Source organism: Passer domesticus, chromosome 6, assembly GCF_036417665.1.
Source record: "Passer domesticus isolate bPasDom1 chromosome 6, bPasDom1.hap1, whole genome shotgun sequence".
Lineage (NCBI taxonomy): Eukaryota > Metazoa > Chordata > Aves > Passeriformes > Passeridae > Passer > Passer domesticus.
The window spans coordinates 74,108,622-74,132,018 of record NC_087479.1 but is presented as its reverse complement, the minus strand read 5'-3'; the positions used below and the strand labels follow the sequence as shown (position 1 = coordinate 74,132,018).

Genomic DNA, 23,397 nt, shown 5'->3' with positions numbered 1-23,397 from the left:
CTTACACACTCTTGGTTCTCAGTGGTCATGCCCTGTAGATTCTCCTTCTAGACACCTGTTTGCCTTCACCTGGGAAGATCCAGACACTGGAAGGAAACAGCAGCACACCTGGACCTGGCGGCTGCAAGGGTACATGGAGTCTCCCACACTCTTCGGTCAAGCCTTGGAGACCCTGTTCATTTCCTTTTCTCCACCCTCAGGAATACAAGTAACACAGTATGTAGATGAGAGAATGTATGTATAACGAGAAACCTCCATGAACTACTCTCTACAACAGTCCTCCCCAGTGTTATTCCTGAAATTATTATATCAACTGTTATTCTCTCACTGTTTTACAGAAGAGAATCTAATGGTTATTGTACTTACTATTTAACAAGTTATTACGAATTTTCAATTCCATTTCTCCACCAGTGAAGAGTATCATTTCCCTGAGAAATGACTTTCTTCTCCAATAACTATGTTTTTTTTTTTGTTTTTTTTTTTTTTTTTTTTTTTTTTTTTTAAATTTCCTTGGGAGAAACAACATGAACAGAACCAAGGCCAGTTCCAGGTAGGACCTTCCTGCATTTAGGTCCCTTCTTGCATCCAGGTACACTCCCATGAAAACCAAGGGGTTCGAACCCAGGAGAAAAAACAGAGAGCTTGAAAGGTCTGCACCACCTATCAGAGAGTACCACGGCACTTCAATCTTCCCATTGACCCCTAGGGAAGGGAAGGTGCGCCCTACTCCTCATACTCTCCCTCTGGATCCTGTAGATCCCCCTTGTCAGAGCCTGCGTCTGCTGCCACCAATGCTAACATACAGTGTACCTGACCAAAGGGAACTCCCACCTCATAAAACACTAATTCCAGGCACATTCTTATGTAAATCCCTTTTGTTATAATATGATGACACTGAGTAGATACTGACAATCAGGCAAAAAACAGTGGATTGGTAGAAATATTGGAAATGCAAACCAGAAAAGGAATGGAGAGTGTCCTGATCAAGAGATTTGGCTATATGTCAAATTTAATTATATAACGAAAAAGAAGGATTTGTTAAAAAGGAAAACTTATGATGTTGATTTGATTCGAGAAATTGTAATAACTGAAAGGGGGAAACAAAAGGGGGACAATCCATTAGCTACCGATAAAAACTTATTTATTGTTTTAGCAGAACAAATTAGTAAAAATCAAAATATAACCAATTGTTGGGTTTGTGGAGGCACCTTCAAATCAGAAGCCTGGCCTCAGCAAGGAGTCAGTATTGGACCCCTCAAATTACTTAAACTAAATTATTTCCCCTCCCAAGCTCCAAGAGATCAAGACAATTGGCTATTGAGGGACACAGTTCTTGGAGAAGAATGTATCTGGAGAAAAGGAAAAAGATACACTGAGGAAGTTGTAGAAACTACCTGTAAAAGATATTTACTAACTGAGGATCACAAGACGTGGTGGATACTGAACGAACCAGATACCTTTTGGTCAAAGAAGAAAATCAGAAACAAGAACTGCATATTACATCCCAATGAACAACTTTATCAGTGCTGGGACCCTAAAAGTCAGCCTTTATTCAGTATTACCCCAAGTTTCTAAGTATTGGACCTCCACTTTTATCACGCTTTCACATTTTTGGGAGGCCCCCCAAGGTTTATACTGGAATTGTGGGCAAAGAGCATATTCTAAACTCCCTTCTCACTGGTGTGGCAATTGTACCTTAGGAGCAATACGACCTAGCCCCTTTCTACTATCAGAAGCAGCTGGAAACCAGCTCGGAGTTCCCCTAGATGATAAATTAAAGAGACAAAAAAGATGTGAAATAGGGGGAATGTAACAATGGGGTGAGGAAGAGTGGCCACCAGAGAGAATTTTAGAAACTTACGGACCTGCCACTTGGGCTCAGGATGGGAGCTGGGGCTATCAAACTCCCATTTACATGCTAAATCACATTACTGGACTACAAGCCCTGATTCACGTCATATCTAATCAGGCCAAGAGTGCAATTGATTTTTTCAACGCCCAACAGAAGCAAATGAAAACAGCTGTATATCAAAACTCTTTAGCCCTAGATTATTTATTAGCCAAAGAGGGTGGAATATGCGGCAATTTCAACACATCAGACTATTGTCTGCATATTGATGACCATGGTGAAACTATTACTAAAATTACCCAAAACATCAGAAAGCTTACACATGTTCCAGTCCAGTTTTCACCTGATTAGTGGAAAAATATGTTCTCTGGGGAGTGGTAGAAGAAAGCCTTAATTATTTTTCGAGTTTCCTTAGTTAGCCTTCTCTTTCTCCCGTGCTTAATCCCATGTTTCATTCATCTAATTACCTCAGTAGTACAAAGCATGTTCGCTAGTCAAAATCTTCAAACGAGCCAACATTCTATGCCTACTGTCAAGAAAATCATAAATCTCAATCCAATCAAAAGAGATAGGAAAACGGGTAAAAAGGCCCAGCAAGTTTAGATTAATTTTAAACAATTAAACACTATCAACAAAGAACTTTTACATTTATGTAAATGCAAAAGCCAATGACTAACATAAGAGAAAGAGGGAGGAATTGTCGTTTATAAAATCCCTTACATGGCTTTTGCATTTGTGACTGGTTTATATTTGTAACTGTTAATTAGCTTTTGCATTTATAACTGTTTAAAGTTACTAGTTTGATCAAATAAAAGTGTTCAAATTAATGAAGTAAATAATATAAAATCATTATCAAGTTATACTAGCTATTCAGTAGATCCCAACTGAATGTTTAACAGTCCTGTTAAAATAGGTAGCAAAATAAGAACTATATTATTTTTATAATCCTTTGTTCTTAACCTAATTACATTATTTGTAAATTTAATTATCTCTTTTTAGTAGCCTTATACTTTCAAAGGTCCCAGTGCAGTTTCCTCTCACCAACAGCATGCAGCTTTTTACAGACAATTCCTAACCCACTCCAGGTTGAACTGGTAACTTGATGCCACAGCAATGGTGCATACTAATGAGAGAGCTTCCCATCAAAAACCTCAGAGATATCATCCCACCCCAGTGACAGCACACTCTGGGAAAGAAGATCTTACCCCATCATCTACTAGCACCAATCACCTGAGACTATGGGGGCAGGACTGCAAGTACAGACTGAGGGGACCGAGAACATCAAAGGGGCAGCCTGGCCTGAAGAGCTGTCTTTGCTGTCTTTTACTGTTCCTGAGACTGTGACTTAGCTACAGCAGGGGACCCCACACTGCAGATTTCAGTCAATATCTCTTTTTAGAGACCTTATTCCAGATTTGAGGGCAGACTAAGTGCATTCACTGCAATGCCCTCGGGTTCTTGCCTTGGGGCCAGATGCCAGTTCAGCTAGAGGTTTCCTCAATCCTTGGGCCTGGGACTTTATCCTTTTTTCTTTCTTTCCTTTCTTCTTTTTCCTTACCTCCCTTTTTGTTTTTCCCCTTTAAATAAACACCCTATTTTTGTTCAAATCGCCAAAGCTGTATCTTTTTACCACATTCAGTAAATTTTCAGACTTCATGCCAGCTCCTCGGAGCAAAGCATGAAGATTACTCCACCAAGGCAAGTATGTGTAGTACTCCCTTGTGTTGGCATCAGTTCCCGTGGCAGAACATGCCTTCCCACTGGACACTCACCTGCACCTGAGCCTGTGGAGAAGCCCGGCTCCCTCCCCCTCTGCCCACAGCAACACAGACACTCCCAACCTTTCCCAAGAGCTGCAACACAACCACAGGCACAGCAGCATCCCCAGCAGTGACACCACTGCTCTGCTCCATTCTGCCCTGCTCTGCTCCTCTAGTCACAGCTGCAAGCCTGTATCTCCACAAGAGGCTGTGGCCTGGAGGCGAGGAAGGAAAAAGATCTTTGCTCACAAACAAACCGTGCCACAAACCCCATCCATGGGTCTTCCCACATAGCAGAAACACCTGACCATTCAGAAGCAAATTTAGAGCTTATTCACAGGGTGAGAACAAAAGGAAGCTTCCAACACAAAGGGTTTATTTATTTATTATAGTATTTATTCTGACTATCACTCATAACAAACTACAAACTACGAGCTATAAACTACAAACTTCAAACAACAAACAACAACAAAGGCCTCCTCCAGGGCTAGTATCTCCTGTCGGCCATGAACTCCTGCGTGGCCATGATCAGAGGCGTCAGGGAGGAGGCTGGCTTGGCTGATGTTACAAATGGATGCTGCCCAAAGAGAAAAAGAAGCAATGAGCTTCTACTTTCCCCACAGCCTGAAGCAGGCTTTCTCTGGCTAGCAGAAAGATACAGAAAGGAGGGCATTCTGTGCACCTCTCTCTCCACATCCAGGACCTGCAGCCGCTTTGCCTGTTACCTGCAGAAGTTCCTGGGCAGACCAGCGCCTGTCCTCGTCCCTCTCCAGGCAGCAGTGCAGAAAGTCTCGCAGCCACGCCGACTGCTGCCTGGGCTTCTGCAGCTTCGGGGGGGCCCCAGTGCTTATCAGCTGTTGAACCTAGAGAAGAAGGAAATGCCACACTCTACCAGTCTCCTTCGCACCCCAAACTGCTCACACAGAGCCCATTGGACAAGCTCCACTCTGCAGTGGCACTTTACTCCCTGCCACAGGGTGGCAGATACCTTTCCTACCCCTACTAAAACAACCCAAAGCCAGAGGCAGCCATAGCCAGTCCAGTAGGCAAAGGCTCTTGCCTTGACCACTCATTTCACTGGATGATGGAATCAGCAGCAGCTCCATCAGCTAAAGCACACTTTGCTTCTCTGAGCACTGACACAGCCTCTACAAGTGACATGGAAGACTGACTTTCATCTAACTCTTCTATTTCCAAGGATTATTCCATAAAATGCAGCTCAGCACTGCTCACTGCTCCCTTAGGCAAAGCTTCTGCCAAGCAAAAGGCATCCTGATTTTTAGGTCCTGTTCATGCACAAAAATGGCAAGGGGATGATCTGGCCAAGAAGCACGAGAGACTGTGCAGCCTGGAACCTATCATTTTCAGGTGTTGGCAAGCTTCCCAGGCAGAAGAATGGAAGCAGATTTTGTTGGGGTGACAGCAGTGTCTGAGAGCAGCTGCAGCGTACCGTGCGGGAGGTTTTCATCAGGTACGGAGGCGCTCCGTCCACCATCTCGATCCCCACAATGCCAAAGGACCAGATGTCCACTTTGGGGCCGTAGGGCTTCCTGGTGAAAATTTCTGGCGCCATCCAGTAAGTTGTTCCAACAGCTGATCTCCGTTTGTTCTGCTCGGTGGTGAGCTGAGCAGCAAGGCCAAAATCAGCTGAGGAGGAAAAACCACTCTGATCAAGCCAGCATGAATTAGGAAAGCAAACAAAAGAAATCCCCGCTGTACCAATGTCCAAGAAGGCAGTGTGGAACCCAGCTGTAAAGGGGCCATTCCTCGGGACTGCAACCGAGGAAATACGGAATTGGCCACTTAGCAAAACCCCCCAGTTTCAGGCAGTGGATTTTAGTCCCCTGAAGCTATTAGACTGTAACTGCCTTGCTTGGGAAGGGACACACACAACCCAAAGCCACCCCTGAGCCCTTCTTCCCAGCAACACTTCCCTGCACCTTGTGGCTGTGCTCTGTGCTTGCAGCAGGGCAGCCTGCACTGCCACAGGCACCACTGCAGGGAACTGGAGCCACCCAAAGGCAACCCCACACCGCAGCCCGCCACGGGTGAGCCTGGCCACAGGCACCACTGCAGGGAACTGGCAGCCACCCAAAGGCAGCCCCACACCGCAGCCTGCCACGGCTGAGCCTGGCCAGCAACACCCACCCAACTTGACTGATCCATCCAAGCCCAGGAGAATGTTGTGGCTTTTGATATCTCGGTGGATCACTTGCTTGGAGTGCAGGAAATCCAGGCCTTGCAGGCACTGAGAGAGGAAAAAGAAACACGAGCCTAAGTGGACTTCATCCCACAGGCAGAAAAGTGGCACATCTGCAACACTGACTTCCTGGGGGATGGTGAGCCATGGCAGGACAGGCTGCTGGCAAGGGCAGGAGCCTGCTGCTCCACCACGAGAACAGCAGTGCCTTTCTAAGTGAGGGTATGTTTGCTTCTGAAAGAGAAAGGGCAATTGTTCCTCTGGCCAGTGCCCTGCAAACACAGGCTGAAGGAGCCCTGCTGCAGTGGCTGTGCTCTCTGCAGCCAGACAGCAGTGGATGCTTTTGCAAACACCACTTTGGGTGCAAGGCTCTCCTTTGAGGCTGAGCTCTGGGAAAGTCCTGTGAGTATCTCTTCGTCTTTGCCCCTTGCTTCACTTTGCACCACCAGCGCCTTTGCCCTTACAGGGAAGGAATGCAGCACACACAGGCTCCAGGCAAGTGTTTAGAGAGGCAAAGACAAACACACCAGAAGAAGGGCAGGGACACTGGCAGGCACTTCAGATGCTCTTGCTACTGCCAAGGACATAAGAGAAAGGCTTGGAAGATGAAATCTCTCCTCTCCTTATCACCCATTTGGAAGGACCATCCCAACCAAGCCATGGGAAGCACAAGTGCCATCCCTTACCTCCCGAGAGACAGCTGCTATCTCTCCTTCTGCCATGCGAGTCTCCCTGATGACATCATGTAAAGAACCTCCGTCCATGTATTCCATCACCAGCCAGAGTTCCTCATCCACCAGGTAGCTGAAAGGAGCAAACAGCCTGGAGATGAACGCACGCACTTACACAACCTGATGGATTCTTGTTTCTGTGTCTCTCTCAGAGGAACACAGGAGGAAGTGAGTAGTCATTCCCGACGCTCTGCAGGGCTTGAACTCTGAGCAGTCTAAAAGACAGCTCGGTATCCACACCAATGCAACAGGCCAAGGGAAATACAATAGACAGTGCTTTGTCAGCACTTCAGACACAGGGAAAAAATCAAATCCCAAACCCAACAAAAAAAATGTGGAGAGAGGACAGGAACTTGGAGGCTGTTGGCTCAGTAAGACAGGGCCCAGTCCTGTCTTTGAAAGTGCCCTTCACACTAGGTATGCCAGGAAAGATGAATGCAGGCCCAATGCAATCTCCTCCCAAGACGCTGTAGATCAGCCCAAGAACAGGAATTAACAGCTCCATCCTCTTTTGCCAGCGACCAAAGGAGTGGTTGCACCTCTGGCTTGCAGGATGAGAATGACCTTTCATGGCAGGACAGCAGAACCACTCACCTGTCTACATAGTTCACAAGGTTGGCATTCTTACTGCCACGCATGACCTGGATTTCATTCAGGCACAGCTCGCTGCTGCTCTCTTGCAGGAGACTAATTTTCTTGATGGCCACCTAAAACAACATGGAAAGCCATGAACCAAAGAAGTCTGTGGCACAGGAGCACAAAGGGAACATGAAGACAGTGATTATGGGATGACAGTAGCCCCAGCTGGGCTGGGCCAAACTGCCTTGTGACTGGACATCAGACCCCATGCTTGGGCACCTCCCAGGACAGAGAGACAGATATCCCTTGCCTTGTAAACCTGGGAGAAACATGGTCTAAGCTCTCCACCTCAAAGCTCTAACAACACTCACTGTGCCCACTGTCTTCCCCAGGACCTTCCTTTATCATCCCCATTGTCATTGACACATCTCTTGCAAGCAGGAATCGATTCTGTGCCAGTAGAAATGGAACAAAACTGCTGGGAAACCTTGGGCACTTCTAGGGGGCTTGATCATTACTCCAGCAACCACTAGCATTCTCCATTGCACAACTACAAAGCAAACTCTTACAGACATGACTGATAAAATGCTGTTTGTCCTAAAATCATCCTCAGGGTTATTCCCCATAAGAAACACAACCCTACATATTTCACGGAAAAAATGCTGTGATGATGAAAACATCATTAAGGACACCTCCAAAAAAGACAATCCAAGCACTTCCTCACTTCAGGAATTTGCATTTCGTTCCACTAAAATACTTTAATTCACACCACTGATATTTGCAATTACTGCCTGACTGTAAAAAGAAATAACCCATGCCTTGATCCTCTAGGGATGCACACCAGGCTCTGAGCAGGACTCAGGCCCTTGAGACACTCCTTGCAGACCTTGCTCTCTCTAAGCACAGATCCCAAGGGTAGCACTGCAGGTGGCTGCAGAACTGCCAGCATGATTTCCATGTATTGGCTAACAGCCAGAAATGAGAATTCAGGAACGCTGCAGCCCCAAAGAGCAGTGCCATGCGCTGAGACACCACCTGGGCATGTAGACCCAGCCCTGTGTCCTCCTCTGAACGACGCCGCTTGGCCTCCTTGCATCCCCTGGGGCAGCTGAGAAGGACAAAATCTGTCCCCACTGTATTTGGCAGGCAGACACTGCTCTGCACTCCATTTGCCTTTGCAGCAAAGCTCCACTGGCGAGCCAAAGCTCAGCCACAGCTCACAGCAGAGGGGAGGGCACTCGAGAGCTGCAGAAGCTGCGGCGCTGCTTGAGGCTTACCTCTTCTCCTGTGGCAGTCTCCACTGCCATGCACACAGTGCCGAAACCCCTAAAACAAAACAGCAGCAGAGAAAGAACAAGTCCTTTAGTCCCTGCTAGTGCAAAACACTGCAGTCCAACAGGAACAAAGTCCTGGAGCAAAGAGTAAATGGAACATGACAGATTCTTCTCTGGGTCTTTTCTCCCTTTTCTCTTTCTCTAGCTGTGCATGTGTCGGATTTTTCCAGGAATATGCCCGTTGGGTCTTCTTACACCTCTCCTTGGAGTCTGTCTGCCAAACTCAAGCACTACCACTCAGGCTTTTCTGAGAAGCCTGAAGCCATGTAACAGCCATTGGAGGAAAGCCTCTAGACACAGATCCCTTCTCCAGCTTGCAAGGAAAGTAGTGAGAAGGGACCAGGATGTGAGGAGCCGCAGTAGTGGTCTTTGGCCACAATTTCTGCTGAGCAAAAACCAGAAAGCTTATTCCTTTGTTCTAGAAATCAGAAAACAAGGAGAAGCACTGCTTTAATTACATTTAGAGGTTTTTCCTAGGTACGGAGACATGGTCATGGATCTTTCTGTATATATATATTTTATTTATATATACACATATATATATATATATATATCTATATATATGTATGTGTATTATATTATTGAATACTATATATTCAAAACATTTTACATCATAGCCATGGGAAATGGCATTCCCACAGCAGGGAAATGCCATGACAGAAAATGCAAGGAGGATCGTTCTGTATGACTCACTCTAGCAGGGAGGCCTTGGGACCAAAGCACCACCACCATTTTTTCCCCCATTTTTCTCCTTCCACAGTATTAGTCAGGAGGCGGGGCTGAGATGGGGGGCACGGAAGTGACAGCTTTGACACACAGCTGAAACCATCAGGGCCAGTGTGGCATGTGGGACTGTTTTTCCACTGCAGCAGAACCAGGCAAGCCAGAGTGGTGACACTGATCCCAAGTGAGTCCAGCCAAGCCAAGTGGAGCCCAGCAGGGTGGTAGGAAGAGGCAGCGAAGCGGCAGATCCCATTCCCACACACATGCCCAGCGTGGCAGACTGATGGCAGCGGCAGTGCCAAACAGAGCTCTGCAGGGACAGAGAGACACCCATCACCATCGCCACTGCCACCATCCCTGCTGCAGAGAGGGAGCAGAAAACTGCCACTGCAGGTGCACAGCTCCTCCAGGCAGCACCAGCAGCCCCCATCTACCATCAGAACCATTCTGTAAGCCCTCGCCATCCTGTCTTTGTTCCAGGGGCCCCATGTGACACTTCACCTTTGTTGCTTAAGCCATTACTCCTTTTGCACAAGTTTCTTCTTATTGTTGTGCACTGCTTTTTATTTCCTCGCTACATTGTAACTCTAATAGTTTTAACCTCTCATTTATTGTTTTCTCCATTGACCCTTTCCATTGTCATGGAGAAGGAGAGAGAGGAGAGGCTTTACAAGGACTACCTCAAGAAGAGGACATAGAATGGAGGGAAGGCCTTAGAAAGAATAAACAACCCTCATGCTGCTGCTTTTGCAAGGAATAAATATCCAAGTTTCTTAATATCCAGCCACAAATCTGTGGAGTCTTGACAGCCAAGAAGCACAGGAACCTGGACACCTTCTTGTGAGAGACTAGAGGAGATTGCTGGCTCAACACTTTTCAGGGGCTTGTATGTGGGGAAGGGGCAGATCAAGCCTTGCTCTGGTGAGGCCATGCCCCACTCAGCACGCCCCACACCCCCAGGCCTGTATCCCAGCCCAGCAGTGGCCACTGATCCCTGGCACACCAGAGGCAATGCTCCACACCTGTGTCTGGGGCCCCTAACCCAGCTCCTAAATGGCCAGGTGAGTGGGAGCCCCATGTGGGGGAAGGCCCCAGGAGAGCCAAAGGCTATTTACCTTGGGATATGTGGCCACCACATGTCTTGACCCTACCTCTTCTTGGAATTTCTATCAGCTGAACACCACTGGAACCTGGAGTGATAGCTGTGTTGGTTCTTTTCTGTCATTCTCTTTTTCTCTTTCTTCTCCCTTTTCCCTCCTCTCAGATTTTTGAAAATAACTTAAAATGTAACAGGTTTAGTAATCTAAATGTAAATTAACTTACTAAGATTATAAGTTGAATGGGCTAAATTAATGCTTCATAGAATGTTTTATGTTGATTGAATCCTGCTCTAATTTATTTTTGGCTTTAAAGTTCTCTTATTTTCAAATGTTGCCAGTGAAGGGTTTTGATGTTGTTCCGAACTCTTGAGAACATCTCGTCAGTATTTCTCCTGCTTTTCTAACTTAGAGTACATGAACAAATTTAAATCCTTTTAAAGTATCTCATAGAGCAATGTTTTTGGAGGCTTGCATTTTAATTGGCACAGCAAGCAGGGTACTCTTGAGGTGAGATGGGCCTTTTATACAGCATTAACTGTTCATGACATAATAAAGGAGAAATAAATTGTCAGTCAAAGCTGCTCTTTTCTGGCAGAAAAGTAATAGAATCCCACGCAGAAACTGATCTGAACTGCTCTCCACTGACACACTTGCTAAAAGCTTATATAGAAAGCTTGTCCAGCCCTAAAGAGAGATGGGGATGGAGAGAAACTAGCACCATCCACAGTTACTTGTGGAGAAACATGAAATTTGGTAGAAGAAAATTAAAAATTCCCAGTAAAGGACCATGCCTGGTATGCATATGCATGGAGGTTTGACTCAGAGCTGTATGGTGCCCATCAGCTGGAAAAGGAGCTGCATCAGCTGCAAATTGCTTCAGAGCCTGAAAAAATAGCCAGCCTCAGGCCAGAGCAGGAATTGAATGCCAGGATGAAGCCAGCCCCCAAACCATGAGAAACCAGTGAAACACGCTCTTCCAAAGCCAAAGAGCTTTAGAGTTGCAATTCAACACTGCTGGGGAAGGCATGGAAGCAGTGTTTTCCGTAGTCCAGGAACAGCCAGGCCTTCCTGACTGCAAGGTCAGCCCCACAGCCCTTGGGAGGCCTTTAGTGCCTCAAAGTCCAACCCCGCCCCTCACCCTAAACTCTCCCCACCCCTATAAAATACAGAGGCAGGATGCCCCGAAAATGATGTCACCTTCCTCTGCTCCCTGGAGGAGAGGTTCGGCTCTGCAAAGCCAATCTTCTTCCCTCCTCATCCCAAGCCCTGCTCACTGATAAAGAAGGAATTCATTTACCAGGATGCAGTGTCTGCAGTGATACCTCATTCTGCAACAGAAGTGGTTGAACTACACGGGAAAATAAGCAATGATCGCAAAGAAAGGGAAATGGAGAATGTTTTGCGAATTTGGATTTGGGGGAATGAAATAGAACTTTTGGAGAAGGAAGCACATGGTGAAAAGCGCTGGTCTTTTGCTCAGGGAACAACTTGTGGTATGAAAAGTTTGGACCCCTTGCAGAGGGGGGAACCCCATACAATGCATGAGAAACAGCTAATGCCTGTTGACCTTCTTCTGTGTTATTGTAAGTTATTTCAACATTCAAGGATCAAAACTGAGAAAACAAAATCTTGGCACCACCTCCAAAAAGTTATGGTTGTTGATAGAAGGTGGTGGATTGAAATATCCCTAGAGGCTCTCTGGAAAGAAAATGGGGATTAAATGGGGACTCAGTTTCCCCGGATTCTTAATGAAGCTTTGCAAACTGCTCCTGCCCTGCCTCCTTCTGGCAGCCCTGGCTATTGAGCCTTGTCTGCCACCAAAGGCTGGAAGCCGAAATGCTGCTGCTAGAGCATAACCCTTAGGAGAAAATGCTTTTATCATCGTGCAAGTTTGTTGTTTTGGTCTCACTAATAAGCCTGAATGTTCAAGAATGTCCTCACTAGTCAGGAGACTGGGTGTACATCCAGACCCGGAAAGGAGAGCCACTTAACCAGAAGTGGAAAGGACTTTTGATCCCATGGCTGTGAGATTTACAGCTGGACACTCCTAAATTATGTGATTAAAGTTAGCTCTGGACACATGGAATTGTATTGGACAGTCCAGTAAATGCAACTCTGCTGCAAATAAAGCTGCAGTGGACATTTCTAAAGTGAAAAAAACATTAAATGTTTTCTCTTTTTGCCCATTTCCAGAGCAGTGTCCCTGGTATGGCAGCAAGGCTGTTTGTTCCTGAATTAGTCAACCATCCTAGCAGGACCATGTACCTAATGACTACAATAGCAAGTATGGCTTTGAGTGCCAGAGGGGTAAGAGACCAAGAAAGAAAAAAGAGCCATGTCTGTAGGAGTGTGCACCCTAATGGCAGAGTGGCAAAACTAGCCTTTGTCCCCCAGAAAAGAAAAGAAGGCCAGAAGTTTCTCTCAAGGATTAGGTGAAAAGCCACCTCATGGGACCTCAGGGACTTCACCAAATACTTGAGGACATCTAATTGGATAGAAGCCAAAAAGTCCCGCTTGATCCATCAGGGAGAAAAAGAAGAGAAGAAAAGAGCTAAGTGCTTTTGTGAAGTGTTTTTACCAGGAGCAGACCTCTGCACCTGGCTCGAGTTTTTCTCTTTGTTATTATACCTTTTAATAAACCTTTTTGTTTCTAACACTGCAGCAGAAGTCATCCTGCTAATTTTATGCCCCCAGAGTAATAGATAAGCTGTCCTTGGGTGTATTATTTTTCTTTTGAGGGCTTATGAGACCTGGCTAAGAAAAAGAAACATAATAGAGCAGAACTGGGCAGCAGCAGGGGGTACTACAGTGCACTCACAGCCACCTGCCAACGCAGCTGGCCAAAACTAAAACAAGCACAACCAAAAACCCAAACACTACAGGTGCTTGACCTAATAGCCTGGTTACTAATAACATAAGAAAACAACTATTAAAGATGACACCTGGGACACCAGCTGGCCAGAGCCATTTCCCAGCTACCCCAAAACTTGCCTTTCTCTGCAAACACAGAGGTTTCAGTTGCCCACCTTTCAGAGAGAGGAGCCTGCCAGACCAGGTTGAACATTCAGCAATGTCTACTTGAATGATCTCAAGCTTTCAATCCAAGCCCAAGCTTATGAAGTGTGATTCTTCCTTTAATTTCCTAGATTCAAAACTGATTCTTCAGATCTACGCATGAGACAGTTCTCCAGATCTACTGAGGACATGGAATGGTTTGGAAAGCAAACTAAGGAACAAGGCAAAAAACCAAATTTTATAGGGCCAGGGAGAAAATGCTAAGAGGAAAAAGAGCAATTGTGTTTCTATTCCATCCTTATTGGCTATAACTTGCAATTGCTGTGGGGTAGTTAGAGTTTATTCAGGTTGACAACTTGAGTCAAAAGTTTATTTCATTCCTGAAGCTGCAGACTTGAAATGCTTCAAGTTCTTACATCCCAGGGGAATCCTGTATGCAAAATACTTGAAAACACATTTTTTATCAGAAAGAAAAAGAGATTTAAGCATTGTTGCAAGTGTTTTATATATTCATAGAAATATCAAACTACTAGGTTAATTCCTGAGACTATTTTTATCTTTTGCTCTTGTGCTTATTGTTCTCTTATTCCATATTCTCTTACTACTTGTAACCCACACTAATCCTATCTCACTGCATGCAATGATAAAGCAAAGAATTACCTAAGGGATGAAAAGAAGGCATTCCTCACTATCTTGCATAAGGATGAAAATGGAACATTTCAAAGACTTCAACAACTCATTTCTCTGAATAGGAGCAAAGAAATAAAAGGCAGCAAGCTTTAAACACTCCACAAATTCTAGCAGAAGTAAGCAGCTCACAAAGGGCACTAAGGCAGGGAGACATGTGGACACGTGCACACCATCACCTCATCTGACAAAAATGAACCTGTTTCACAGCACCAGGCAGTTCATAGAGCCAAACTCCTTCCCCAGCCCCATGGGAAAGCAGTGTCAAGGCACAGGAACCGGGAAGTGTCCCAGGGTGCAGAGATAATGCTGGCAGCATTTGAGCCTGCAGCACTGGCTCAGACACACTGAAGTTCAGCTGTTGCTGTGCAGCAGTTTCTTCACACTGGTAAGTTTCATGGGGCTGGCTGTATTTTTCACAACAGCCACTTCAGTACAGGACGGGTGTAGTGAAAAGCACCGCAAGCTCCTTTGCCCTCGGTGGATGTTTGCCATGGAAGAGCATACTCAAGCTGGCTCTTCTAAAACCCAGGGTCCTTGCTCCCTTCAGTGTGCTCAGCACGACCTTTAACTCCATGGTGCTGTGCAACTGGAGCAGCAGGACAGGGACCTCTGCAGCTTGAGCTGCCCTTGTTCCTCTCTGCCCATGCACAGACGACGGCGTGGAAGAGGATGGCAACAGGGCCCTGCGTGTCCCTGGGCTCAGGATTTGTGCTGCTTCAGCTCCACAGAGGGAGCCACGAGTCATGTGAAAAAGCCAAAGTGTTTATTAAGGGAAGGCAAAGTGAAGGGGTGAACTGTGAGAGAAAAAAGGGGATGGGCAGGGCCTGGGGGCTAGAAGGAGGGAACTACCAACAGGAAGGGAGAAGGGAGGAGCTCCTGAAGGTTGCCACAGGCTCGGCTGTGACCAGCAAGAGCTGCTGGGCCTGCAGCTTCAGCTGGTCCCCTCTGCTCTGCAGTTAGTCCCATCTTCAGTGGGAAGTGGGGGTGGCCAAAGGACACTGGTTCTTCCCATCCTGCAGGCGCAGTTCGGCAGATCTTGCGTCGAATGTCAGCTGGACAAATTGCTTTATAAAGGAGGGGCACTCATATTCGCTCAGGGCTTGAAGGGCTGGAAAAGAAAGGAGCAGTGCCACGGTCACAGGCCTGATTGCTGGCATCCAAGCAAAGCCTCCTGCCAGGGCCTTCCCACCCAGCTTTTGCCATGGCCAGGAGTGAGCGGCTGACAAGGGCTTTGGCCAGAAGGCGCTGGCCTCGCATCCCGCACGTGTCTCTGAAAGCTCTCCGGGCTCTGCTCCCGCTGCCCCTGGTCCGCACAGGGAGCAGAGCCCTGGGCAGCCCGGGCAGGGATTGTAGCTCCGGGGCCAGGATGTGCAGCTGCCCCCGGCGGTCCCTGCTGGCACACGGCTGCCCTCACTCACCCTCACTGAGGACCTGGAGCTCCTCCTTCTGTCCCATCAGGAGCACTCCGGCCACCCCTGGCAACACAGAGGCTGTGGGGCCCCAGGCGGCACAGCTGCCCGACACGGGCGCTGCCAGCCCCGGGGCCGCACGCCCTCCTCCCCGGGCAGGGCTCAGCCCGGGCCCTGCCGCACGCTGCCGCCCGAGGGAGGGCACGACTGCGGGAGGGTGGCGGCAGCGCCGAGGGCGGGCAGGGCTGCAGCGGCCCGGGCGCGGCTCCCGCTGCCGGGGCAGCGGCCGGGCCGGGAGGCGGGGAGGGACGCCGGGCTCGTGGCTCACCGATGATCCTGACGGCCGCCTCTCGCAGGGGCCGCTGCGGGCTCTGCAGGCGCGGCAGGGCCCAGCGCAGGTGCTCGGCCGCTCGGCTCGCGTCCTGCAGCAGCTGCGGGGAGCAAAGGCTCGGCGCGGGCTCTGCCCCTCGGCCGGGCGCTCCCTGCGCCCAGCACCGGCCGAGCCGGCCCGCACGGCCCAGGGCAGGGAGCGGCGTGCGGGGCGCGGGCTGGCGGCCCCGGGGGCGGCGTTGGGCAGGGACACAGCTGCCAGCCCCGCACACTGAGCACCGGGGCCAGGGGGCTTCTCCAGCCCGCGGCTGGCGCTTCCAGGCTCTCCTTACCAGGTGCTCGGCAAACTTCATCCGCTGCTCCTTCCTCAGCAGCTCCTCCATGTCCCTCCTCCTCAGGAACCGGGCCGCACAAAGCAGTGTTTCCAAAGAGGCCTGGAGAGCAGCACACAGCCAGAGGTGGAACCAGAGCCCAGGGCACAGGACCTGTGTCCCTGTGCCAAGGCCATGCAAGGCTGCAGCCTGCCAGCTGCCAGGGCTGGAGGCAGCCGAACCCCTTGCCAGGGATGTGGCAGCATCACACAAAGCCTCACCTTGGCCACACGCCGGTTCTCATTGTGCCAGCAGAAGAAGAGAGGGAGCAGGCTGCGGCTCACAATTCTTGTCAAAGGCTTTTTGCCCTCTTCCACTACCAGCTCCATCACCTTGCTGAAGAGCTGAATGGAGAGCAGCTGCACATGGCTGCTCTCCTGGAACAAAGAAAAAGACCTCAGCACCAACTACTCCAGGCCCAGCAGGGCAGAGGCCTAAAACTGCATAAGATACAAAATTTCTAGGCAGCCTCGAGTGCTCCTGGCTGGGGGCACAGAGCCTTACATTCTCAAAGTGTGGGAGGAGTGGTTCAGCCAGCTTCAGGGCGGTGATGCCAGGTATCTTGAGGTCTTTCTCCTGGAGCATATATGTAAGCACGGAGAGGATCATCCCGACCATCTCTGCATCAGGATCAGCCAGCTGCTCCAGCAGGTGTTGATACAGGCCACGTATTCCTCCACTCTGTGTGCAAGACGAGGCTGTGCTGTGAAGCTGAGGACAGCTGCAGCAGCAGCAGCTGCTTGGGGCACTCGGGCAGCTGAAGCGGGAGGCAGGAGAGCTGGGAGCAGCTGCCTCTGGTGCCAAAGGCCAGCTGAGCCCAAAGGTCTGTGTTCCCCAGCCCCACGCTGCCAGTGTGGCTTCAGCCACTGCCCCCTTCTCACCAGCGAGGGCTCCTTGCTGAGCACCACGAGGCCTCTGAGCTCCAGGCGCAGCCTGTCCCTGCACTCGCTGGGCAGGTGCCTGGATACGACCGACAGGGCACTGTGACCGTGTTTGCTCAAGTCCAGACACTCCAGGAGCTGAAATGCACAGGGCAGTGATGGGGACCTGGCCAGCAGGAGCCCGGAGCCGCACAGGGCCGGGCCCAGGCAGCAGCAGCGGGCACGGGCAGTGTCCCAGGGGCTGCAGCTACCAGAGGCCAGAGAGCTGGGAGGCAGCTCAGCCAGGCAGTGCTGGCCATTAGGCTCACCTCCACCAAGAACGCCAGGGCAGGCAGATGCCAGCGTGGCTGCTTCCTGATGAGCAGGCTGAGCAGGTGCAAGGCGATGCGGGAACACAAGGGGGCCAAGCCACAGCGCATCTCCCTGGCAGGGGGAAAAAGGCACCAAAGCCCTAAGCCAGGCAGGAAAACCTCTCCCAGGACTGACTCACAGAGGTCTGATCTGTCCCTAGCACTGCCAGGGGACGTGGGTGCTTTGGGAGGCAGCTGCTCCCGGGCACCCTCCTCTGCCAGCCTTTTCCAGTCTGCTTGGGTGCCCCTATGTGGCAAGGCACTCTGGCCCAAAACCACAGGGACTGTGTGGGGCACTCCGGGCACAGGGCACAAATGCTGGTGGTGGTGGCGGGGAGAAGGGGCTCTCACCTGGCCAGCAGACCTACTGCATAATGCTGGGTGTCGGCACAGAGCAGGGTGTCCCAGACCTGCTTGCACTCCAGAGCCACCAGCTTGTTCTCAAAGCCCAGTTGGCAGAGCAGAGCCTTCACGGCCTGCACTGCAAACCTGTGTGCCGAGCAAAGGCCAGGTCACACTGGGAGCACTGGCCCTGGCCACAGGGCCATGGGAAGGACAGGGCAACTGGCACCTGTTAGTCTTGGTGGGAAGGCGGTGTTCCTCCTGGCACGCTCTCCAGAAGTCCTCAACCTCTTCTGGTATCTGCTCTGTGGTGGAGAAAACTTGGAAGAGCAGAGCCACAAACAGCTGGGCCGAATGAAGGACTACTGCGTCGTGCCACTCGGGCATGTGGGCAATCTTCCACAGCACCACAGTTGCCTGCAAAGGAGAGAGCAGCCCGAAGCAGCGCTCAGTGCCCAGCTGTGCATGTGGCAGGACCCAAGGGGAAACGCAGGGCGAGCACCCAGCCTGCTGGCCCTGAGCCTGCCCCTAGCCCAGCTTTCAGCCCAGCAGCTGAGGCAGGGAGCTGCAGGGCAGGGAGAGCATGGAGAGGCAACCCGGAGGGTGAGCAAAGGCCAGTTGCAGAAACTCACAGCCAGGGCAAAGACGGCCTCGTTATCCCCACTGTAGAAAAACATACTGTACAGTGGCCTGTCCTCTATCACAGAGAACAGTGCTGGAAGCACCTTCTGCACTGCGGGTCTTGACATGCCGATGCTTCTCCACATCAGTACAGCAGCTCTGTGGGAGCAGAGCTGCACGTCAGTACCGTGCCCTGTGCAGCCGCGTGGGGCCGGGTGACAGAGCCCCGGTGCCCTGAGGGGCAGGGGGGGAGCATGGCAGCAGCTCAGGAAACAGAGGGGCCCGAGAGTCCTGGAGCTCTCTGCCTGTCTCTCTGGCAGACCCCTCTGGACAGGCTGTGCAGGGTGAGGGGTCCTATGGGCCGGTGAGCACCGAGCTCTTGAGGCCCTTGTGCCCCGTACCTGTCACAGGATGGGGCACAGCGCAGGAGGCTCATCACCACATTAGCAGGGTGTTCTTCAGCCAGGCTCAGAAAGTCTGTTTCCAGCCCCATGTCCGCAGTGACACGGGACACGAGTCTCTGGTGAATGTCCCCCACCCTGGCTGCCACCTGGAGGAGGCATGGGGATAGCTTGGAGTGCTGTCTAAGGGAGCAACTTGCCCACCTTCCCCCAGGAAGTGCTTGCCTTCCCACCCCACTGTGCTGGCCTCAATGGCTAAGGGGACCCAGGGGACATGGCCTAAGGGGCCACACGATCCTGGGAGGCCTGCAGCCCTGGCCCCAGGCTGCTTACCTGCTGCTGAGATGAAAAAATATCCGGAATGGGAGCAGGAATCCCAGTCCAAGTGGCCGTGCTGTTCATCTTTGAGATGGCCCAAGTCCTTGGTGTCCTTCGCTTCCAGCTGTTTGTGCTGGCCGTGCCCTCAGTCGGAGCCATGACAGCCTTCGCCCGGCCCGCAGCTGTTGCCCTGTCCGAGGTTGCTGCATGCTCAGAGGACGCCGAGCTGGCACCAGGCCGTGCCCGCAGCTCGCTGGGCCTGGAGCCACGCTCGGCCATGCCCTCGGTGGCGGTGGCACTGGTCTTTCTGCGCCGAACACGTAGGAACCTCCGCAGTGCCTGCAGCAGAAGGAAGGGCGGGAAGAGAGGGACGTTCCAGGGTCTGCTCCAAGCGCGGGGCTGTGCCGAGCAGTGCCAGCAGGCCCAGCCCAGGCCGGGATGGCCGCAGGTACCTGTGCTGCTCTGTGGAAGCGTCCGCTGGTGGGATCCTGTTCTCGTGTCCCATCCTTTCCTGCATCTGGCAAAGAGCAAGTGCAGCCAGAGCTGAGGGGCTGCAGGAAAGGCTGGAGAACACAGCCCAGCCCTGTGATCCCCAGGCAAGGACAGCCCTGGGATGCCCAAGAGACAGAGCACGGCCACCGAGAGGGCAGCCCTGGCCCCTCTTCCATCCTGTCCATGGGCATGTCCAGAGGGGCAGGGATGGGATGGGGCCAGGTTGGCTGCAGGCACCAGCCCTGCGGCCCAGCCCTGCCACTCACCGTCCTGCAGTGGTTGCAACTGCTCTGGCTCTGCAGGCTGCTGCGCTGGGGCAGCTGCAGCGCCATTCTTTTTCTTCCCCCGAAGCATCCTGAACAGGCTGAGCACTCTGCCTGCCATCCCGCTGTCTGACCTCGAGGGCACGTTGGAGACAGATGCGTCGGCAAAGGTCCAAGTCAGCGGGTGCAGCAGTCGCGCCTTCCAGGTGCCTGCGACAGAGAAGTCTCAGGAAGGCCACAGGACAGCAAGTCCTGCACTCTGGTCTCAAGGGCTCCTGTCGCAATGACAGGAGACTCCTTGTGAGGGATGGAGGTCACCAAGTCCCACGGCCAGGCCACGAGGGCACCGGCCGCAGGGATGGGAGATGCCTCAGGAAAGCGCTGAGTCACCAAGTCCTGCAGTCTGGCCGCAGGGCCAGCCACAGGAGTAACGTCTCAGAAAAGCTCCGGGTCAGCAAGGGGTGAGCCAGCTGTGCGGGGTCTCCTCACAGCACCACTCTCTCCTGTCCTGTCCCGTCCCGTGCACCGAGCACTGGGGCCTGCCCGCGTCGCCACCAGCACCTATGTCAGCGTGTGTCACAAAGGGCTGCTGGCACACCCTGTCCAACTCCGTTCCACAGTGACCGTGCTGCAGCGTGTCACAAAGGGCCCTTGGACGCGCTGCCATGTGCCCTGGGGCCTCCCCCACCCCACCCAAAGTGCCTCCAATTGGAAGGAATGTGTTGCCCCAAGTGTCTAAGGCAGCCCGGGACACACCAAAATCAACCAAGTGCTCAGGGAAGGACTCTCCACAGTGCCTGGCTCGCACAGCCCAGCTCAGTGCTGGCCCTGGAGCAGAGCAGCTTCCAGCAAGCAAGATGCGAATGCATCTTGCCAAGAGTTAAAACACAGCAGACAGGGACGTGGCATTAGTGTGTGCATAAAGGCCTTTGAATTCACAGCTCTCCATGAAAGCTTTGGGGCTCTCACGTGGACAGAGACGATCCGTCTCAGACCTGTGCTCAAAGCGGGGGAACACACCCTACCACAGGTGCTTGGCTTGGTCTCCACAAGCCTGGCAGATGTCAAAGCTGCTCTTCACATCCTTCCCCCTTCCCTGCTCCTCTGCCAAGTGCAAGGGGCCTCAAGGACTGAAAGGAGCGCAGGGAGCCAAAGGGAGACAGCTGCACCTACCTCACTGGGGGCTCCTGGGCATGGGCATTGGGGGTGAGAAAGCCAGATTTTCAGGAATAACATGGGAAAGCACCATTGTCTACATTAGGGAAAATTCATTCCTTTCCCATGATTCAAATGCTGATTCAAATGCTGTACTCCCTTTCACACCTGTACCCTTTGTATCTTTCATTAGTTATTCCTGTAAAAACTTTTCCCCTCCCCATCCCCCTCAACATGTATCACGCCACCTTTTGCCCTCCCCACGAACTTTCCAATGACCCACGAGTTGGGTCATTTTGTACCTAACCCCTCTTACTTGCTGCTGTGCTTAAAAACAGTAACTTTCCCCAAGGACATTGCACTCCCCTGGTGTCCTTCTAACTGGTTGTTACCCGATCCTGCTGTCCCTCTGACTCACTGTCCGTTCCTCAGTTTATCCTCCATCTTTTCCTATCACTTTTGCACCTTGCAATAACTCAGTTGAAATTATCCAGGACTCGAGCTTCCCTCTTTCCATCTGGTGAAAAGAAACATCTAGCCAGGGTAGAGCAGGTGGGATTCTGACCCTGGGACCTGGGGAAGCAGTTTCCTTGAGAATCAAGCTCCTCTCCTCCAAAGACACTTCCCCAAATGTCTGCATTTCCCAGAGAACACCAACACACACATCAGAAACCCTGGCAAGGCTGAATTCCTTCTGCTCCTTGCAGCACAGGCACTCCAGCTCGAGCTCATCTTCCTTCCCCCAGCTCTGTGTCACTTCCTTCCCCACGCCCACGTGTCGCTTTGGGCGTGCAGCCCCGGGTCCCTACAAACACGAGCTGCCGCTGCCTCTGCACATGCCTGAACTCCTGCCTGCGCTCACGGCAGCAAAACCAGGCTGTTCCCAGCCAGGGAGCAGAGCCCTGTTCCCGCAGGAGGCTCTGGTCAGCCCCTTGCAGGATGCTCCGCTGTGCACGCAGCACTTCTCCTGCCCGCCCAGAGCACTCCTGGCACAGCAGAGCACAAGCTGGCCGGCTCTGGGCTCAGCACACCCCAAACACAGGCACAGGAAGATTCAGCCGCTGTTTTGCAGCCATGCCCAAGACAGCTGGGAAGGGTCCCCTGCCTCTGGTCTCACTTGGTTGTCTTTCTGACTGGGCCTGAGGCAGAGGCTGTGATTCCTCACTTGTGGGGAGAGCAGAGCTGCCAGAAGCTCACCCAGCCTGCAGGCACTGCCTGACAGCGCTGCGGCCACTGGGACACTCGCGCCTCTGAGTCACAGCCACTGCACTGCTGCTGCTGCTTCATTTGCTTTGAGGCACACCCAGAGCTCACTGTTAGGCCATCATGGTGTCTGGTTCTGCCCTCTTCCTCTCCCTGTGTATGCATGGAGCATTCCTGTGCTTTCAGCAAGCTCTCGGGGAGAACTTCCAGCATGGCAAGCTCCTCTGCCCTTGGTGGATGTTTGCCATAGAAGAGCATACTCAAACTGGCTCTTCTAAAACCCAGGGTCCTTGTTCCCTTCAGTGTGCTCAGCACAACCTTTAACTCCATGGTGCTGTGCAACTGGAGCAGCAGGACAGGGACCTTTGCAGCCTGAGCTGCCCTTGTTCCTCTCTGCCCATGCACAGACGACGGCGTGGAAGAGAACGGCAGCAGGGCCCTGCGTGTCCCCGGGCTCAGGATTTGTGCTGCTTCAGCTCCACAGAGGGAGCCACGGGTCAAGTGAAAAAGCCAAAGTGTTTATTAAGGGAAGGCCAAGCAAAGGGGTGAACTGGGAGGGAAAGCGTGGATGGGCAGGGCCAGGGGGCTGGAGGGAGGGAGCTGCAAACAGGGAGCAAGAAGGCAGGAGCTCCTGGAGCTTGCCACAGGCTCAGCTGTGACCAGCAAGAGCTGGGCTTGGAGCTGCAGCTGGTCCCCTCTGCTCTGCAGGTGGTCCCATCTTCAGTGGGAAGTGGGAGTGGCCAAAGGACACTGGATCTTCTGAGCCTGCAGATGAAGTTCGGCAGATCTTGTGTCGAAGGTCAGCTTGACAAACTGGTTTATGAAGGAGGGGCACTCGTATTCGCTCAGGGCTTGAAGGGCTCGAAAAGGGAGGAACAGAGAATAAAAAAGTCTTGACTAGCATTGATTTGTTTGTTGTTTGCTTTTTAAAATTTTCTGGTCTCTTGATAGCTTAAGAGTTTCAGTCTATCTATTTTTTACATTTCTTTGTTTCGGTTATTTGTTTTCTGGTCTATGGAAATCTATAATATTATCTCAGCTTTTTTTTTTTCTTTTTTTTTTTGTTTTGTTTTGTTTGTTTGTAATCTACATCATGACTGCCATGGTAAGTTACTTACCAGACAACAAAAACTTTATGCACTTTGTTTTTGCACTGCTGGAAGCTGTGTCAGCTGTGTCATGCTCTTTGTGTGCCCATAAGATATGACAAGGAGCAGCTGTAGTGGATGTCAAAGGAGTGCAAGGAGGGGTGGAGGAATCAATTTGCATTCCTTAGAAAG

At 51.3% G+C, this 23,397-nt stretch overlaps 2 protein-coding genes and 2 long non-coding RNA genes across 4 annotated transcripts; all 4 read right to left on the bottom strand.

The window, feature by feature from the left end:
* Window positions 1-4,523: 4,523 nt before the first annotated feature.
* LOC135302301 (serine/threonine-protein kinase PAK 3-like) lies at window positions 4,524-8,767 on the bottom strand. Its single transcript, XM_064422680.1, has 5 exons — window positions 8,397-8,767; window positions 7,135-7,247; window positions 6,496-6,613; window positions 5,758-5,857; window positions 4,524-5,256 (listed from the first exon to the last, which is right to left on the bottom strand). Exons 1-5 carry the CDS (start codon window positions 8,424-8,426, stop codon window positions 4,889-4,891), a joined length of 729 nt encoding a protein of 242 aa, XP_064278750.1. The 5' UTR covers window positions 8,427-8,767; the 3' UTR covers window positions 4,524-4,888.
* A 5,396-nt stretch (window positions 8,768-14,163) lies between these two features.
* On the bottom strand, window positions 14,164-15,506 carry LOC135302300 (uncharacterized). Its single transcript, XR_010363996.1, has 2 exons — window positions 15,400-15,506; window positions 14,164-15,089 (listed from the first exon to the last, which is right to left on the bottom strand). It is a non-coding gene; the product is annotated as an uncharacterized LOC135302300 (long non-coding RNA).
* A 46-nt stretch (window positions 15,507-15,552) lies between these two features.
* On the bottom strand, window positions 15,553-19,283 carry LOC135302373 (maestro heat-like repeat family member 5). The gene is made up of 11 exons (XM_064422743.1): window positions 19,020-19,283; window positions 18,687-18,835; window positions 18,297-18,444; window positions 17,894-18,081; window positions 17,674-17,811; window positions 17,281-17,395; window positions 16,973-17,110; window positions 16,596-16,772; window positions 16,313-16,468; window positions 15,991-16,154; window positions 15,553-15,661 (listed from the first exon to the last, which is right to left on the bottom strand). The coding sequence occupies exons 1-11, from the start codon at window positions 19,281-19,283 to the stop codon at window positions 15,553-15,555; spliced, it is 1,746 nt and encodes a 581-aa protein (XP_064278813.1).
* A 6-nt stretch (window positions 19,284-19,289) lies between these two features.
* On the bottom strand, window positions 19,290-20,272 carry LOC135302299 (uncharacterized). The gene is made up of 3 exons (XR_010363995.1): window positions 19,763-20,272; window positions 19,457-19,521; window positions 19,290-19,343 (listed from the first exon to the last, which is right to left on the bottom strand). It is a non-coding gene; the product is annotated as an uncharacterized LOC135302299 (long non-coding RNA).
* Between the last annotated feature and the right edge of the window lie 3,125 nt (window positions 20,273-23,397).

Excerpts from the sequence above, each read along its gene's own strand:
- LOC135302301 (XM_064422680.1), bottom strand. The coding sequence starts at position 8,426 with ATGGCAGTGGAGACTGCCACAGGAGAAGAG. Across the intron at positions 5,858-6,495 it reads TAGCAGCTGTCTCTCGGGAG|TGCCTGCAAGGCCTGGATTT; the intron begins GTAAGGGATGGC and ends TTCCTCTCTCAG. Across the intron at positions 5,257-5,757 it reads GGATGGATCAGTCAAGTTGG|CTGATTTTGGCCTTGCTGCT; the intron begins GTGGGTGTTGCT and ends TTTCCTCCTCAG.
- LOC135302373 (XM_064422743.1), bottom strand. The coding sequence starts at position 19,283 with ATGGCCGAGCGTGGCTCCAGGCCCAGCGAGCTGCGGGCACGGCCTGGT. Across the intron at positions 18,082-18,296 it reads AGGCCGTCTTTGCCCTGGCT|GCAACTGTGGTGCTGTGGAA; the intron begins GTGAGTTTCTGC and ends TCTCCTTTGCAG. Across the intron at positions 16,155-16,312 it reads AGAACCGGCGTGTGGCCAAG|GCCTCTTTGGAAACACTGCT; the intron begins GTGAGGCTTTGT and ends GCTGCTCTCCAG.